This window comes from Athalia rosae, chromosome 2, assembly GCF_917208135.1.
Source record: "Athalia rosae chromosome 2, iyAthRosa1.1, whole genome shotgun sequence".
In the NCBI taxonomy this organism is placed as follows: domain Eukaryota; kingdom Metazoa; phylum Arthropoda; class Insecta; order Hymenoptera; family Athaliidae; genus Athalia; species Athalia rosae.
The window spans coordinates 10,592,714-10,609,441 of NC_064027.1; the positions used below are offsets into that span (position 1 = coordinate 10,592,714).

General features: G+C 46.1%; 1 protein-coding gene across 3 annotated transcripts in view; it reads left to right on the plus strand.

The window, feature by feature from the left end:
- LOC105684218 (neurogenic locus Notch protein) overlaps positions 1-16,728 on the plus strand; it is a 166,468-nt gene that overhangs the window by 80,465 nt on the left and 69,275 nt on the right. For 2 of the 3 annotated variants that reach the window (XM_048650944.1, XM_012397407.3), the window contains exon 5: positions 3,213-3,346. In XM_048650944.1, the coding sequence (XP_048506901.1) occupies positions 3,213-3,346 (134 nt within the window). Of the gene's footprint in view, positions 1-656; positions 2,270-3,212; positions 3,347-16,728 lie in introns of those variants that run through there. The other variant, XM_048650945.1, reaches the window with a different exon arrangement.

The window sequence follows — 16,728 nt, forward strand, 5'->3', positions numbered from 1 at the left end:
AAAGCGTGATATCCGACGATTAAATTCGATTTGATAGTCGATCGTCGGAGTGACTGCATTGAAATTGTTGAGTAGTCGAAGCCAGCTCGGAAGTTTAGCGGAGTTAATGGTGTATTTTACAACTTATAATAAAGCGGCGACGCCATTTTATAATGCCTACACGGGACTCGGGGATAATTATACGTATAAAAGCGTCATTAAAACGCGCTCGGAAATACGAGCGAGCGCTTCATCTCGACGTCGTGATATTAACAAACTGGCGTCTCTTCGGCCGGATTTTTATCCGAAGATGCGATACGGGTAACGCTCGAGACGAAAGGAGACGCTCGGAAGTTTGGGGCCCGTTATCGGTCGACAGCCCTGCCGTTCCTTCTTCTTCGCGTCTACTCCAGGGCCCCAGGTGGTTGGAGCGACCGAACGACCGATCGAACGGGAAAGAAGAAGAGGGAGAATCTGAAGCAACGGCGCTGGAGGGGGAAGTTGAGACCCACCGGCAGTGGAAAAGAAGGGGTACACGTCCGACGCGGAGCGAAAGCCAGCCGAGCGCGAGAGAGAGTACGGCGTATGGACGAAAGGGGGGACGGGAAAAAGAGAGAAAATAAAGAGGCCCCGAAGGGGGCGAATGCCCGTGGTGCCCCCTGCACGGTCTGAAAAAGAAGGTTAGGTTAGTCATTCGCCAGCGCCCCGAGAACGCTGCACGCCGGACCGATTCTCCCACGCTGTTTGGCACGGAAATAACATTCAGAAACTCAAATAACCGTGACAAATAGTGTAGTGATTACGATAACGGAATAACGTTCGTACCTTTGATAGGAGACGCTTAATCGATCGATATACAGTGAGGAAGAAATTAAATAAATTTAATAGAAAGGGCCAGCAGACTCTGTTACTTCGGAATTGGCGCGAGATCGGCCATCGGCTAAGGGAGGCGTTGACGTAATATGGGGTGTTATGGGCATCAGGGTTGTCCAACGTTAACGGTATCACGAAAACGTTCGCATAACTTGTAACGTGAAATCTGAAGAGTGACGAGCGTCGTTCAAACTGCGAGCATTTATCGGTAAAAGGCGATTTTTCTCACCGTTATCGGCGTTCAAAATTGCCCGCAAAAATCGGGCGCGTTCCACGCCAAGAAGCAACGTTCGAAAAATAAAATAATAAAAAGCCGCGCGTTAACCGAAGCGACGCCGTTGCACCATGGATTATAGCTCGCGCGTTCGCAACACAGGATAAACTAAATTAAACTCAATTTAACAACCGGGTGTTCATCGCTTGGATATTTCCACCATAACACGACGGTTACACTGCAGTGCCAAAATAATAGCAGCGGCAGCAGCAACGGCTCTACTAACAAGTGTCGACCCAGTTACACGCGCGAAAATTACGCTCATATGTGTAAACACGTATGAGTTTCGAGCACGGAAATAATTGAGTCGAGGCGAAGGCTCGTTCGGAACGATCGCTCCCCTCGTTTAATGTTCGTGCTCGCGTTCACCGGTCGCCAGCATAGCGAGAAATAAATACGTCGAATTTATGTTAATGCTACGTTACTGTGATATAATAACTCCATCGCGCGACCTTTAATACAAACAAGCAATCATTATCATCCATCGTAATCGTCGTCGCACGCTAATTCCAAACACTATTACCCTTGCTCAACTTTGCCCGTCATTTGTTCGCCCTAGTGAGCTTTGAAACTTTGGACTCCATTGATTGGCTGTTTACTCCGTTCGGACTCCATTGATTGGTCTGTTTACTCCGTTCGATCGATCGTCGTTTGTCCAAGTATTTGAAACTTTCGCTGTTATTATTCGGAGTTCCTAGTCGGAAATATCACGGCAGTGTGATTCCAAGTTCAGTTATCGTTGTGGCCATCGCTTTCGATGAAATTTCATGCGGATATCAGAGTGAATTGAATCGATATCGATTTGTGACTCGTGTGAATTGCATTTGTGGGGGGAAAAAAAGTGAACGATCATATGTGTGTTCTCCCAAACCGGATGATAAATGAATTACTATCGGTGTAGGGTTGAGTGAACTTTTAGTGGTAAAGTTTCTTGGTTCAACAAATCTTCGCGGACACTGTGAACTGTGAAACACGGTTTTCCGCAGGTTGACAGTGCACATATTTAACGAAATGAAATAGCGACGTCGGTTTATCCGAAATATGAGGACTAAATTCTCTCGAGGAACGAGGGCCCCGAAATCTCAACACAATGAATCTCAAAACAGTCTTCTTTCTGGTGCTTCTCCTTGCTGTGGGATCAAGGTGCGTTTGTTTCGATCATCGCGTCGCGTGTTATACCAGGTCACTTGTTTCGTGAAAACTGCGAATATTCATTCGCACCAACTGGATGCGAAATGGATGGAAAGAGTAATACATACCGTGTGATCAAAGAATCGTCCATCGTAACCGATCATGTGGCTTCCCGACACTTGATCCGTACGCAATATTGATAACGTGCGGTATTGCAACCGCAACAAATATCGTCTTTATCGTATCTATTTAACATTCAATCGAGAACGTGCTTATTTCGTTCTTATTACTTGTTGTTTCATTTTATTTTCTTCTCGAATGAAAGCTGGCGCGATAACGCTTACCAGTCATTACGCATCGATGCGCCTTAATGACGCTTGATTGGATCGTTGAAATTTATGTATACCTATACTTATCGTTGGACGTAGTCTTGTTTAGATCCGAAGATTCAAAACGGTCGTCGTCGGATGATATAGCCTGAAAGGATACCTATTGCCCCATGAGATAATTAAGTCCTAAGCTTGTTTATTTTTCGATAAACAGAAAAGTTGATTAAATAAACTTGCTTCGACTCTTCGTATGAAGTTTCTAAAATATACCTCACTTCAGACTTTATTTGTATAAAACATGCGTTCAAGTATTTTACGTCGCACTTACACCATTTTATTTATTTTCTTTCGAGACATAGTCTCTCTCGTAGTTGACGTCAGAAATATCAAAGCACGGGAATAAAAGTTTGACGAAACAGTTCCCGAAGACCTGCTCCAAAAATTTGGCTTACTAACGTCAGAAAATATGTCTCGTGTACCTGTGAGAAAAAGTTTCACTCGACCTTCCGATCACGTCTTCACGGCGATGAAGCTACCATTCCATGTCCAAATATCCGGACTGTGTCGTTCAACGACGGTTCGAATTTTATCGACGCAAATTCATTACCCCGTTACTTTTATTTCAGGTGCATGTGCCAAAGCGGCTACACTGGACAAAACTGCGAGAACGAATACATCCCCTGCGATCCGTCGCCCTGTTACAACGGTGGAACATGCCGGCAAATCGACCAACACAATTACCAGTGCAACTGTCAAGAGGGTAAGTGCCTTACGATCGTTGGCTTTTTTTTTTGTTCTTCCCTTTGCCGTTTCAGGACCAACTCATGCGTGAAGACCATCTATGTTTCCATGCAACGAGCGATCTGCATAAACGTAGTTTCGGGTTATCTCTATTATCTAGTAGTTTCGTGCTGTACGTCATGGTCAAAAAGTAGCGATGCCGCAGCATCGCGAACGCCGATCACGTAGGCCTTGTCGTCTTGTCTTTTGAAACAAATTTGAACACTGTAGAGCACTGTCCTCGAAGATTCTTCTCCAACAATCCAAACCTCTTCCTGCAACAAGCTATGACCGGACAACAGAAACAGTATCGAGCCTCATCCTCCACAAACTTCAGTTTCACGTACCCACGTCGTCGTCGTTATAGTTGCTCAATCCACTCGACCGCGATGCACGCGTGCGGTGTATTTCGAATGTTGTAAGTTTTAAAAACTTGTTCATACGTTATACACCCAAGCGTAGCAAGGGCATAACTGATATTCGTACGAAAGTGAGTCAACTCCCAGAGTACGAGATCGGAGGACGTCGTGTTATGCCGATGCCGAGTGTTCCAATTAGCGATACACTCGACAGGAATGACGATTACAATTAGTGGAACGGTAACAGTTGACATCCTCGTCAAATGAACCGTGTCCACCTGCATCCAGGAACAACCGCACTTTTCTATGGGAAATTGTTTCCTCTGTAGACTATCCGAATCCGTCGTGTCATTTACCGATTTATAACTATCGACAGTGGCTAATGGTAGCGTGTAATGGATAAATAGTCTTCGGGTCTAATTCTATCGAACCTACTATCCTTGTGCACTCACGCACGCGCATCGTTTTCCCTACGTTACTTCGAAGCTCACGCCACACGCACACGCGTGTCTGAAAACTCCTGGCAGCAGGCAGGCCACGCGCAATGGTCACGGTCGGTGGTTTTCGTCGAGCGCTCATACAGCCGCCTGTCGACAACGTTATACTCGTTGGCACAACGAGTAGCCCTCGTGTGACGTCATTAAACCACTTCGTACTTCGTGGTGTACCGCCATTTCAGATTACACGATATGTATTCAGGGGCGACGCAACGAAGATCCCGATCGTCGATTGTATCGTCGATAAAAATGTGGAGAAGAAGCAAAGCGAACGTCGGGAATGTCGGACGCGACACACGTCTAACGGCGTGAAGAAGCCATTCCATCAGAATCCCAAGTACACCAGTGTTGGCGATCTCTGAAATGTTTTCGCGGACAGGGGTACCTTCGAACGAGACGAAAGGAAAAAAACGTACGTTGGGCAACCTTGAAGGGAGTCCCATGAGACGCGAACGAGGCTAGTGATTACCGAAAGTACCCGGCCGTCCCATTCAATCCTCTTGTGGAGCAGCTATGCTAAGGAGGGGGGCATTCCGTTACACGTATGACGGACACCGGGCAACAATAAGTGCCGCCACGACGTCGAAGCGGATCGAGTGTAGACCGAAAAAAAGCCGCGTGAGGTGCAGTCAAGGGTCAGCCTAGCGTGTCCGTGGGCCGCCCCGTTCTTCAGCGGGAGGAGTCCCTCCACGATTTCTTAGCGGACAATGCGCCGCGCCGCTGCCACGGGCCTTTCCCAGGCGGACCACTACCGTGGCGACCTCTCCCCTTACCCCCTTCCTCCTCTTCCCCTTTCCACCTTTCTCGTTTCACTTCTCGACTCCGTTCTCTCTTCACCTCGCCTGTACCATAGCTTTTCTAGTTAATAATACCGCTAAAAATTCCGATCTTTAATTGTAGTTGCCGGATGTATTCTTCGCACTGCTATATGGAACACCATACAGCAGTGCAGCTCACGCTCGTTCCTTCGCGTAATATTCCGTAGAGTCGCGAAGGCGTATTTTCGTGTACGAGTTACCGGGGTACCGCCGAAAGCACGAGTACATTTGATTTCGTGACTTTTTTTCTCTTCGACATGTCAACGCCGCGCTTTCGAGGTTTTTTTTTGTTTTTTTTTCGTACGGAAAGCTCTCATCAGTCCTTTTCTAATTTCTTGTTCACGGTGCATCGTGGACCTTCTTGTACCGACGTTGGTAATATCTTTAGCTCCCGCACGCAACCGATACCGTCTTTTACAGGGTCTACCTACCAGCCACAGGTCGTCGCTTGAAACCCGCATGGTTAAATACGCGTTGCTTGTTTAAGCGTCGTCGTTTCGTGTTTTGCGCCCGACTACCTTTTTACCTACATCTACAGCCTCAGGTTTAATTATCGAACAAGTCGCTGCGAGTCGACACTACGGATGTCTCTTTTGCTTAGGAGGTATATAAGGGAAAGAGGGATCGGGCGATGGGGATGACCTTGGTTGAAGAGTCACGGCTTATACCACTGTACGGGTGGGTAGGTAGGTAGGATGGTGGGCAGGCGGGCAGGCGGGCAGGTATACCGAAGAAGTTGCTGCAAGCTGGGTGCAGACGAAGCGAGGCAGAGGCACTCGTCTTGTTCAGGACGGTCGTGGGGTGGCAGGACAGCGTATAAATATATATATGTACACGTTATGCGTGGGTTGTCCTAATGGTTCAATTTGCGGCACCCCGGCCTCGTAACTCCCGCTTAATGTAGCGTTCATTCCACGTAGCGCAAACCTTTAACTCGGGTCACTGCAGTCAATTTTCCTAACTTATTTTGCACCTCTCAGGAGCTTCGCCACGATCGGATTAGCCCGCCTGACGCCTGCCACGGACCGACGATCTTCTAATTGAGAAACACGCGTCGCCGCGGTTTGCTTCTCCACACGTAATCGATATACAATATGAACTACCGTGCTTCTGTACTACGGCGGAAAATTCGTCGACTGAAATTTCTACACCGTTTCGTCGGCGACTCGAATTATCGTCTCGACGATAAGACCAACTACCACGTACATATCTCCGTCTCTTCGTCCGCGCTACCGCAACTTCGGGCAGCTCTCGGGTTACGATCTTCGTATAATACCTCACTTGAAATATTCTCCACGGTAGCGACTGTATCCCAACATCTAGTGTACGTAACGCACGTAAAAGTATGTAATGATCATTACAATCGGTACGAGTCAATAAATCATAAACGCCAAGGCGAAACGCTCCGATCCTCGGTATAACGAGCGCAACTCGTTTCGAATGCGTACAACAAAAGAATCGAGATTCTAGTTCGAAGGCGCAGGGGTGAGATCTGATTCCAGACACACATTCATTCGCGCCCACGGCAACTTTTACAGTCTCTAAATGCCATACGAGATACTGATATACCATCGGGTCGCGGCAGGCACATAACAGTCATGCGGTATCTGTCACTGTCCACCGTTCCGGGCCTTGACTTGAACGAACGTCTCGTTTCAGTACCTTATATTCACCGTAGCGCACGCCCGGAGTCTCGATCTCCGCCAGAATGATCGTCGGTGTCGCGTATATTATACCTCTCACAATTAGATGAGTCCTTTCGGTGAAACTCCCGGAGCTCTTTCTACGTGTGGTACCTATGCCCACGGTGTCCGGAAAACGAATGGTCGAGCAGGACGACTCGACTCGAGACGCGTAATTTAATGTATAGCTGGACGAGGAGCTACGAGTACATTTGTACGACACGTTCCATTGTGCCGGCAAAAGCAGCCTATCTGGCACCTCCTTAAATGGAATATTATAGCACGGTGCACCACATATACGCGAATTAACCAGACCTATGGTACAACGCTGCTGCTCTCTTCAAGTGTCACTACCACTGACTACGGCTCTCTACGTTGTGCATGATATTTCACGGGAAAACGTTCATCCTTGATCTTCTCACTTATACGCTGAACTTTGTTCGTTCAAGATCGTCACATGTGCAACTGCTTGGCTAGCCATCGGCTGGAAACTAACAAAAATTTACATCGAGCCGCACCTTGTACCGGCAAACTGCTCTTAACGTTCAAGTTTGCAGCGTCGATTGAACAAGCTCCGATCATCGTCGTCATCATCATCATCATCATCATCATCATCATCATCATCTACTGTACGCTTTTGTTCGTTACTCCTACGCGCGTTAGAATTCAAACTAATAACAGTTAGGAGACAAGTGCTACATATACTACTTGCCTTCAAGATGACATAATGAGAGGAACGTTTGTGACTCAATGTCTACCCTATGCGTGACCGACCCGTATTGCATAATTCATCTACGAACAGAAGATACAGCGATACGGTGTGCCGCGTCTACTCCTCACCAAGAACCAGAAGGGCGTGACCCCATACTTTTCCGGTCCATGATCATTTTGCTGGCGTAAACGCTTGTTTCTACAAATTTTCGAACGAACGGAATTGAGAAGACATGGAAATTGGGCCAGTTCCACAGGAATGTATTCTCGATAATACGTTACCGTTCATTTCTTCGTGGGAAATACACCCTTTTGGTTCTTAGCACGGGATAATGCGACGTCACTACACGAAGTGTTCGACGTAATCGACGCTGAAATAAAATTCTTTTAATTTTCATACGAACGAACGGTGTAGGATACAATCGTATGAATATACGCGTACAGTCCCGGTACGTACGTACAGAAAGGAGCGGTTCCTGAATAAAATAAACATCCTCCAGCTGTGCCATGCGTCCTCGGGAAGAGGAAGTAACAATGGACTGCGGAGCGCGAGATGCTACAGCGTTATATTTATGTTACGTACGTATCGTCGGTGGACCACAACAGCCACCACGCACGATCCACCGAGTGATGTTGGTACGGCGGTGCCGGTGAGGCAGGATACGCGGGGTACGATCTCACAGAATGATCGGATCATCTCCATACAAAGCTCCACCCAACCCAGGTGACGCGTCTTGCGGCGAATCCTATACACGCTACTTACATTGCACAGCGGTACGGTGTATGCAGGTAGAAAGAGAGTCATTGACTTCTCAGACGGCACAAACGTGTACGAACTATATCGTATTCTTTTTTTCTTTTTTGTCAAATTTATTCGTTCTTATTCTTTTTATTTGCCCCCCCCCCAGATATCCTCTGTACCGCCGCGATGCACCTTATTCTTTCTTATACGTACGTCGTTATTACCATATCAGGTTCTCGATATTATCTTTCTCTCGGGGATGACGATGCGATGCACTGTTTAGATCTTAGCTCGTTTAATCTTCGGCCCAACGTTTCGGAGCCGCGATGTACGGAAATATATCTCCGTATAATATATTCCACAATTCAATACTTTGAATCAATTGGTCGGTGGGAATTCATTTTTCTCCCTTTCCTTTTCATTTTATCGTTTCTATTTTTTTTTTTCAAATTTCTTCAGATTATTTCATGAAATGCGGTAATTTCTATTCAATGACACTCTATTGAAAACATTCGAGGGCGTACTTCGGATACTTTCGGTTAAGGACGTACGTACAAAAGCTCGCGTGTGATCGTCACCCGATAGGATGATCGCGGTCATAACTATCTCCGCGTGTACCCGGTATTATATAAACGTTCGGTCACCGAGGTGGGAAAAGGATGAACCGCCGACGGTGCTGCGGGTCGCCACGTTACGTCGCGGCTTCCTAGCCGGGCCATTTCCAGCTATCCGGAGACCACGTAGAACGAACAACGTAATGCGGTAAACAATTCGTGAAACAAGTTCCACAAACCGGAGCCCTGCCGCGAGTTTTCTTCCATATTCCCATTGCCGAGCGTCTCCTCCGATCCTCCTTCTCCTCGTTATTTTCACTTCCCTATCCATCTCGTGTGGTTAGGTATACACCGCGTTATATGCTTCCAGAAAATTTCCACGGAACAGGATTTTATCACCGTTCCGTTTTATCGTTGGGATCTAACTGCCGTGCGATCCTCCGTAACTGTAACGGGGCTGCACGTTCGCGCTTAAGAAAATTTTAGAAAATATATTCTACCTACGTGTTTCGTTCGGACGGTTCGTAACGTTTCGACGGTGCGCGTACGTCCACATTCTCCCTCTCGATCTTATTTGTCACGGTCGCAGATAATCGTAGAGCGAAAAATGAAAACGAAATTATTACAGAGACGACCAGTTTGCGAACGTAATCGCGTTATATATATACATAACGTGTGGCGAATGACGTCGCTTAGTCCGAGCCTCGCAACTAGATACCGATTATTCGACGAAATTTTAATCGCGCGACATTCCAACGCCGCGTTGATATTACGTGAAACTCGACGAATAACAGGTTGCTGAATAAACCATAATGAAACGTGACGTGCAGCGGTCTTCGTTCGAAATTATTACGGAGCGTGGGCTCGGGTCGCAGCTGAGCATCAGAAGTGAACCTGTTACAGGTAGCGAGGCAACCGCGGTATTATATCGTTCTCAACGTTTTATGGGAACGCGAAGGTGACTAGCTGACAGAGGTTAAAAGCCTCCTCCATTCCGACCTGCGAGAAACGACATTGTCACTTGCCCCCGAGAGAACTTCTACCTACGTCGCAACGTTGTCTATGAAAATGCTAATTACCTGGACCGGTGAGAATCTTCAATAGACGGCGTATGAAGATTTTGAAATTTCAGGTTTTTCGGAGATATAGCTTCGGATTAATCAAACACGTTCGGTTTTACGAAAATAGTATATTGAAAAGAATTTACCGTGGTTTAGAACACAATTTGCTCCTAATAATTCGACGATCGTATTACCCACGTAGATCGCAGCGGCCGCAGATTGCGCCTGTAGAAATTATGAACGGTGATAATCTATCGGCTGATTTTTCTTTTATATGCCTTTACGCACCTGCACCTGCGCTCGTAAACTACTCGTCCAAGATTATGGCAAAGCGTTATAATAGAATAAGACCGCGACCGTTGCATTGCAACCGCTGCCCTTGATTGCAACGATAAAACCCATAGTTCCTCTTATGGCCTCCGGCTAGTCCCCGTGAAACGTGGAATTGCGATAGGGCATGCCATTCCATTCCATTCCATTCCACTCCACTCCATTCCATTCCTTTTCTCTCCATCGCTAGTTCTGTGGTCTTTTTTCTTTTTCTTTTCGTTTCGTTTCGTTCGATTTTTTGCAGACTATCGGTTTTAGCGGAGCTGTGTCGAAGCGGCACAAAACTCATACGCGGACGATAACGCGTTCGAATGAGTTTTGGACAGTTATTAATTAACGTTATCAATTAATCGCTGTTATTACACATCGGACTTTTACGCAGAGTTGGTTTCATTTTTTTTTTTTTACTAAACTACCGCGGCAACGGTTTATCTCTCCAGAGATTTTCGAGCACATTACAAGATGGACCTCAGTCGAGACTCACAAAGTATAGTATTACCATGTGAATAACAATAACTTGGAAAACATGCAGGGGTAAGGATAATCAACTTCCTTACATTTAGCCATATTTGTCGTTGATATAGCCGGTATTAAGGAACGAAAACGGACCTGCATTAGGTCGGCGATACAATCGCGCTCCAACGATTCCAGAAACCTACGCAGATATAAAGGGGATTTATGTCGGATGATTTCTCGCCGCTATCAGCGGCGCATCGCGGTATGCATTTCTTCCGTGAACCGCCGCTGCTGCTGCCGCCGCTAGTTTTGCTCCCGCTGCAGCGGCGTATCGCCGAGGTCGCCACGGGGCGAAGTCTTCTTTTCTTTTCCCCTTCCGCCGTTTGTCCCCCGACTTGAACTTTGCCGTGACCCGGTACGTGACTCGTGCCTCTTTAATTGCTCGCGATTCTCTCGATGCCTCTCCATGGATGGCCGAACACTCCTTATTCTTTCATAATCGTTAGCGAATCCCGGGACGGGACGAGAAGTGAAACAACCCACGTATACCGGAATCAACATCTTCGGTAGATAACCGTTCGAATTTCGCGCGCGCGCAGCTTTAATTGCGAAAAGTATACGCGGGTCTGTGGACGTACATTCATGCACCATAATCAGCTGGAACGAGTCGTCAGCGTCAATCGGCCTTCCGCGCCGGTCCGGTGCTAGATCGGTGATCACGTGACGCTCAAGGTTGGAACGTAAACCTACCGCCTGCTGTAGTAATTGCCTCCGCAGGATCGCAGAATTTATGGAGATGCGAGTAGCGGCTAAAGCTGGACTTCTTCGCAAACAGGAATGCGCTCCGCTCAGCGCGGTAGCTGTTCTCGACAGGGGATGCGCGAGCTGGGTGGCGAGGATCGAGTACTCGCCGTTGCTCCCGCTTCCATCGCATAAAATTCTCTCTCTCTCTCTCACTCTCTCACTCTCCCTCAGCTTTTGTTCGAAATTTTTCTGACCCTCGACGTCTTCGGCGATTCTTCTTAACGCCGCGCGCCCGACACCGAGACAATCTCCCGAGCTCACCTTCCGCGGCAATTAACGGCTGACACGCGACCGATGCAAATTAACTGGCGTGAATTATGCGTCCGGACGTTCCATTTCGCTATTGACGGCGAGTCATCGATAACCCTCCGGCTGACTGAATTTCGACTCGAACTCCGTTCGTTCAACTTTGAATAATATCGTTACCACTCGCATGTATGTGCAAAGTTTTCCGCACGTACCACCCGTACGCGCTTTTTGCTCCAGCTGATGCGTTCGCCATTTCGTCGAGGATATAACGGTGCAACGTCCTACGTATAATGCATTATACCTCGCAGCGTATGGGGTACGCGGTGTATATGAGCGGGTATTCGAGCGCTGCACGTACGCATATATGCAGATGTGAGAGATGGAAGAGAAATGGTTGCGTCGATCTGATTTACTGCGCGTGTGCACCTCGAGACTTGCCACTTCCGAGATGCGGATATCTTACAAGCCAGCGGAGCGGTACTCCCAACTCCGTAGCGGAGTGCTCGCATGCTCCTCGACCCAGCCTAACACCGACCTTATTCCTAACCCCGTTGCGCCGGTGGTGATATACTCGTATATACATCCGCGCTACACTCCTTCGCTTCGGAATACGGACAATATGTTTTTCACTGCGACAGCAATTAAAACCGATATATATCTTCATTAATTACGATCTTGTTACAATCGCCGCTCCGATATACACGTGGTACATGTACCGCGCATACACTCCCTTGGCCATGTAACGCCCCCGTCGCTTGTAACTTCTTCTGCTCTTCGCTCGAAGAACGATCCGATTTTAGAGAAATTAATTTATTCCAAGACGTTTCTGAATAAGCGCGAATGGATGACAAAAATATCAATTCGATGTGGAAACTGCTCGTAAATTAACCGCTGGCTTGTGCCTAATTGAATCGCGTGGTTCGACGTGTCCGTGGTCCTTAAAATATTTGTCCATTTTCATCGTCATTCACCTTATACCGAGACCGAGTTTCAGGATCTGCGCATCCGTCGAGAGATCCCGTGTAAAAAAGTGAAAAGATAGGGGGGAAAAAAATTATTCCTACATCCTGCATGACACTCCTCACCCTCCGCCACGTTTTCTGCTGTCCCTTTTAACGAGATTCAAATACCCCTGCTACGTGTACTATACATGTATAAGCCCTTCGTCGCTGCTTGCCTAACTCTTATTTTCCAACCAACTTATTCTACTATCTTGGGTTTCAGGGTCAGAATCGTGTTCCAATTAGATCCAGCTTGCGCGGCGTACATTTTACCCAGTTTTTTCTTTTTTTTTATCCGCATTTATTTTTTGTTGGCAATTCTTTTACGTCATTTATTCATTCTTTTATTTTGACATTTTTTATTTCGCTCTATTTATTTATATATTTATTTCCTTTTTTCTTCGTTATCTAATACCAAAGTTCCGCTACTAATAAGGTACGGCTTCTGCTGCGCGGAATCCTTATCTTCTTTTGTCGCGGAATTCACAATACCTTATAGGTACCTACCTTCGTATATATGGATATGGATATCCGTTTTCTCATCGCATCGCTATGTAGGTATACTAAACTTTTCTCGTGCTCGGGTATTTCTATGGGATATCACTTCGAACCGATTCCCTCCCAATGTCGTATGTACACCCATCCATATACCCATGTACTTATTGTCCGGTTGAGAGTCCTCAGTTTGGAGGTTTGTAACTAAGAAGAAAAAAAAAAATAATGGAGCAGCGTCGCTGCAAATTTTAATAACCGTCTGTGTTTTTACGCAAGAAACTTACTACATTGTAACGACGCGCGTCAGCGGCTACGCTTTACTACAATGTTGCGCCGCGTCACTACAATGTAGTTACAGCGACTCTTTAGCGGCTGAGTCGCCCGCTTAACGCCTTCAATATCCAAAAATTCGAAAATGAGTCATTAGACGCAGAATGCACCAAGCGTGGAACCTGTTTTGAATATCTGCTTTATCATTTTTTCTCCGTTGTTATAAATCTCCGAATTGAGGGTTCTAAACTTTACGGCCCGACAGAACATCCATACATATATATCGCCGAAGGAGGAGCCCTTGTACATGTATGTTACGTACATTGATTTACGATCGGTTTTTCATACGTCCCATGCAATCCTTCAGCCCTAATTTGGATATTTTTTTTCACGTATACTCGAAATTTCTCGTGAACAGGTGGCAGTAAAGTCCTTAATTGAGACATGGTTCGGATATCGCCACGCCTCATCGCGAAGTAGAACAATTTCAGTCACTTTCGGCTTGACTTTCGATCGTTCATTACGCCAAATTATACCACCTCATCTGAGGTCGCGTAACAACCGCAGAGCAGCCGAGATATTGTAAATTAAACCAATTTATCGGCAGTATATTTTTTCTCGGGTATTCGATGTATGGTGATTTCTTTTCAAACCTTCAATAAATTCTCTGACGCAAATAACAAGGGCGTATCCCACAAAAATGTACAACATTAGGAGAATAAAAAAAAAAAAAAAAGTTCGAACAGAGTGTGGTATATAATTTGTCGCGTACCTACGATTCAATTTGAGCAATTCATAATGCGAGTAACGCATACGTTTCCATGTATATCTCGTATGTATATGCACGTGAATAATCTTGAGCATTATGGGTATATACCTATAGAGAAGATAGATGGAAACTTTATTTCCTATTAATAACACAAGAGAGTAGAAAAGACGGTCGATTCCGCTTTGATTCTGATTATGGAAATTTTGAACACTTACCGCAGCCGGAGAGCTTTTCATTGCATAGGTGGTATACGGGACGTACCACCTCAGGCTACCGAATTATGTCCCTTGAGGATTGTAAAGTAATCCGATGATCTTACGCGCGCGGTGAACGACCAAACGGTACATGCCTCGCGCCAGCTACGCGTATACCCTACACACAGATTCGTCGTATAATATACCTTATACGTACGACTTTCATATCGAGTCGAGCTGGCTCGGTTAACTTCTCATTTGCATAATCGGAAAGTAAAACGAGAGATACGTATTATCAAGCGATGACTTTGGAAGAAAACTTTTTTAAATTAGTTACATATACCCGTTTGATATCCGACGATCGCTATAGCGATAGGAGCAACTTATTTCCGTCTAATTTTTCTCTTACCTTTATTCACCGAGGCTTCGAGTGATCGATTTACAATCATTGAAAAGATGGTAACTCGTACGAGTTCGAACGCGAACGGGGTGGTAAATATCGGTTTGAGTAATGCAGTCGCCGGTTTATTACACGACCGCGTCATTGGTACAACATATACGCGGTTAATGGCAAAGGTTTATGCGATCATATTCGCGATCGCGGAGAGTTGAAAATAAAAAAAATGAGCGTATAATCGCGCGGGTGGCGGCGAACCCCGTAACATGCAACATCGCATATCGGGGGAAAAAGAGCTCTCCGATCCACGTTACAAATATTCCGAACGATACTAAGCGGCGAGTTGTACGTGTCCGTGCGTAATAAATAAATCTATGTACTTTACACAATCACGGATATACGGGTACACGTACGTACGTATTATACGTCTCTACGTCTGCGTACCTACACGGTAAATTATGCCAACCTTTCTTCGCCGGTACGTTCCTTCCTTATGCCTTGCATCTATGTACTTCTATAGAGCTGTACCACACGCGCTTCATTCGTTCGTTGAGCTCGGATCTTAACGAACTCGGCGATAGCGGGTGCGGTGGATAGAATCGCGGAAGAATTTTGCGGATTACGACGACCTCAACTCGAACGTCGATTTGGGAGTTGAAAAAAAAACAGCCTTGTGTCCAAAAACTGAGGAATTTCTCCACGAGTATGTAATAGTTGAATCGTTTTTCCGAATCCATCGATACGATCAAACTACATTTATGGCCGTTCTTAACGCCGCCTGTCGTCGAATGATTGAATTTACGATTGCGGCGCTTTTATATATACGGCCATAGACTACAAAATCATACAGGTCGTACATGAATATAAAAAAAGGAGTCTCTCGTTGGTGAACTTTCAACTGGATCAACGGCAGGTTCGAGCACAAGTTCCCATTAGCCATCGGTGGAATTGGGAACTTATAATCGTTCGTTGGATGAAATTTATTCTGGAGATAAACTCGAGAAAACCATAAACAATATCGAGAAATGGAGTTTTAGACATGCCGACGGTTTTGGATCGGAATAATGCATCCCTTAATTTTTATTACGGAATCGTATGTCGCGTCGTAGACGTTATTCGTCTTTTCATCGATCATAGAATTGCAAGTAAAGACAACGAAAAACGCTGTGAGATACATTCGATGTGAACTTTCATTCTTTATCTATTTCGCTTCATTATCTCGCTTGTTAAGAGTTTGCTCCACGCATCAATTTGAAATCTTCAACTGTAACGCCGATCCGGGCATTTATGTTCCCACACGTTGAACCTTCTTCGGTAAGTTAACTGCGGCTATGACGGTGAGGTAGGTATGTAAACTGCAGCTCGCTCGCTCGCGCCCTCGTTATCCTTAAGAACTGTACCAACCCGCAGGTTTAGAGTAGCGGGCTGACGCGATTCTATTTTATTTTGTCTTTCTCCGGTTCGCGTCGTACACGGAGACTGAGCTTCGATTTTCGTTGTGGAAACTTGACCGAATGCTTATAGTCAAGGATAACCTCCTTAAAGTCGGACGTCTGTACCTATGCATCGACTTACGTACGTACGTGTGCGTGTATATCCGAAGTCCTGAACGGGTTTTAGCACGTATAAGTTCGTTATATTACGGCAGCCCTACTACAGCTCGAATACCGGTGCACGCCGCTCCACATATTCAACCATATAAGAAAACAACATCCATGGAACGATATCGCCTCCGCCCTGATCGGTAGCTGTTCTATGCAAATTAACCGGGCAGAGAAATCGCCTCGGTTACATTGGGGCGCGGCGCGGAGTGGCGTGGCGTGGCGTGGCAGCAACGAGAGTCGGTTCGCGATTTTCTTACCGAGCAAATCAAACCTATCCAGGCTGCAGCGGCGCTCTATGAATACACATAAGAGGAAGTAGTCTGGTTTATATGGACTAGCTGTAATATGTATCACCGCGTTGAAATGCAA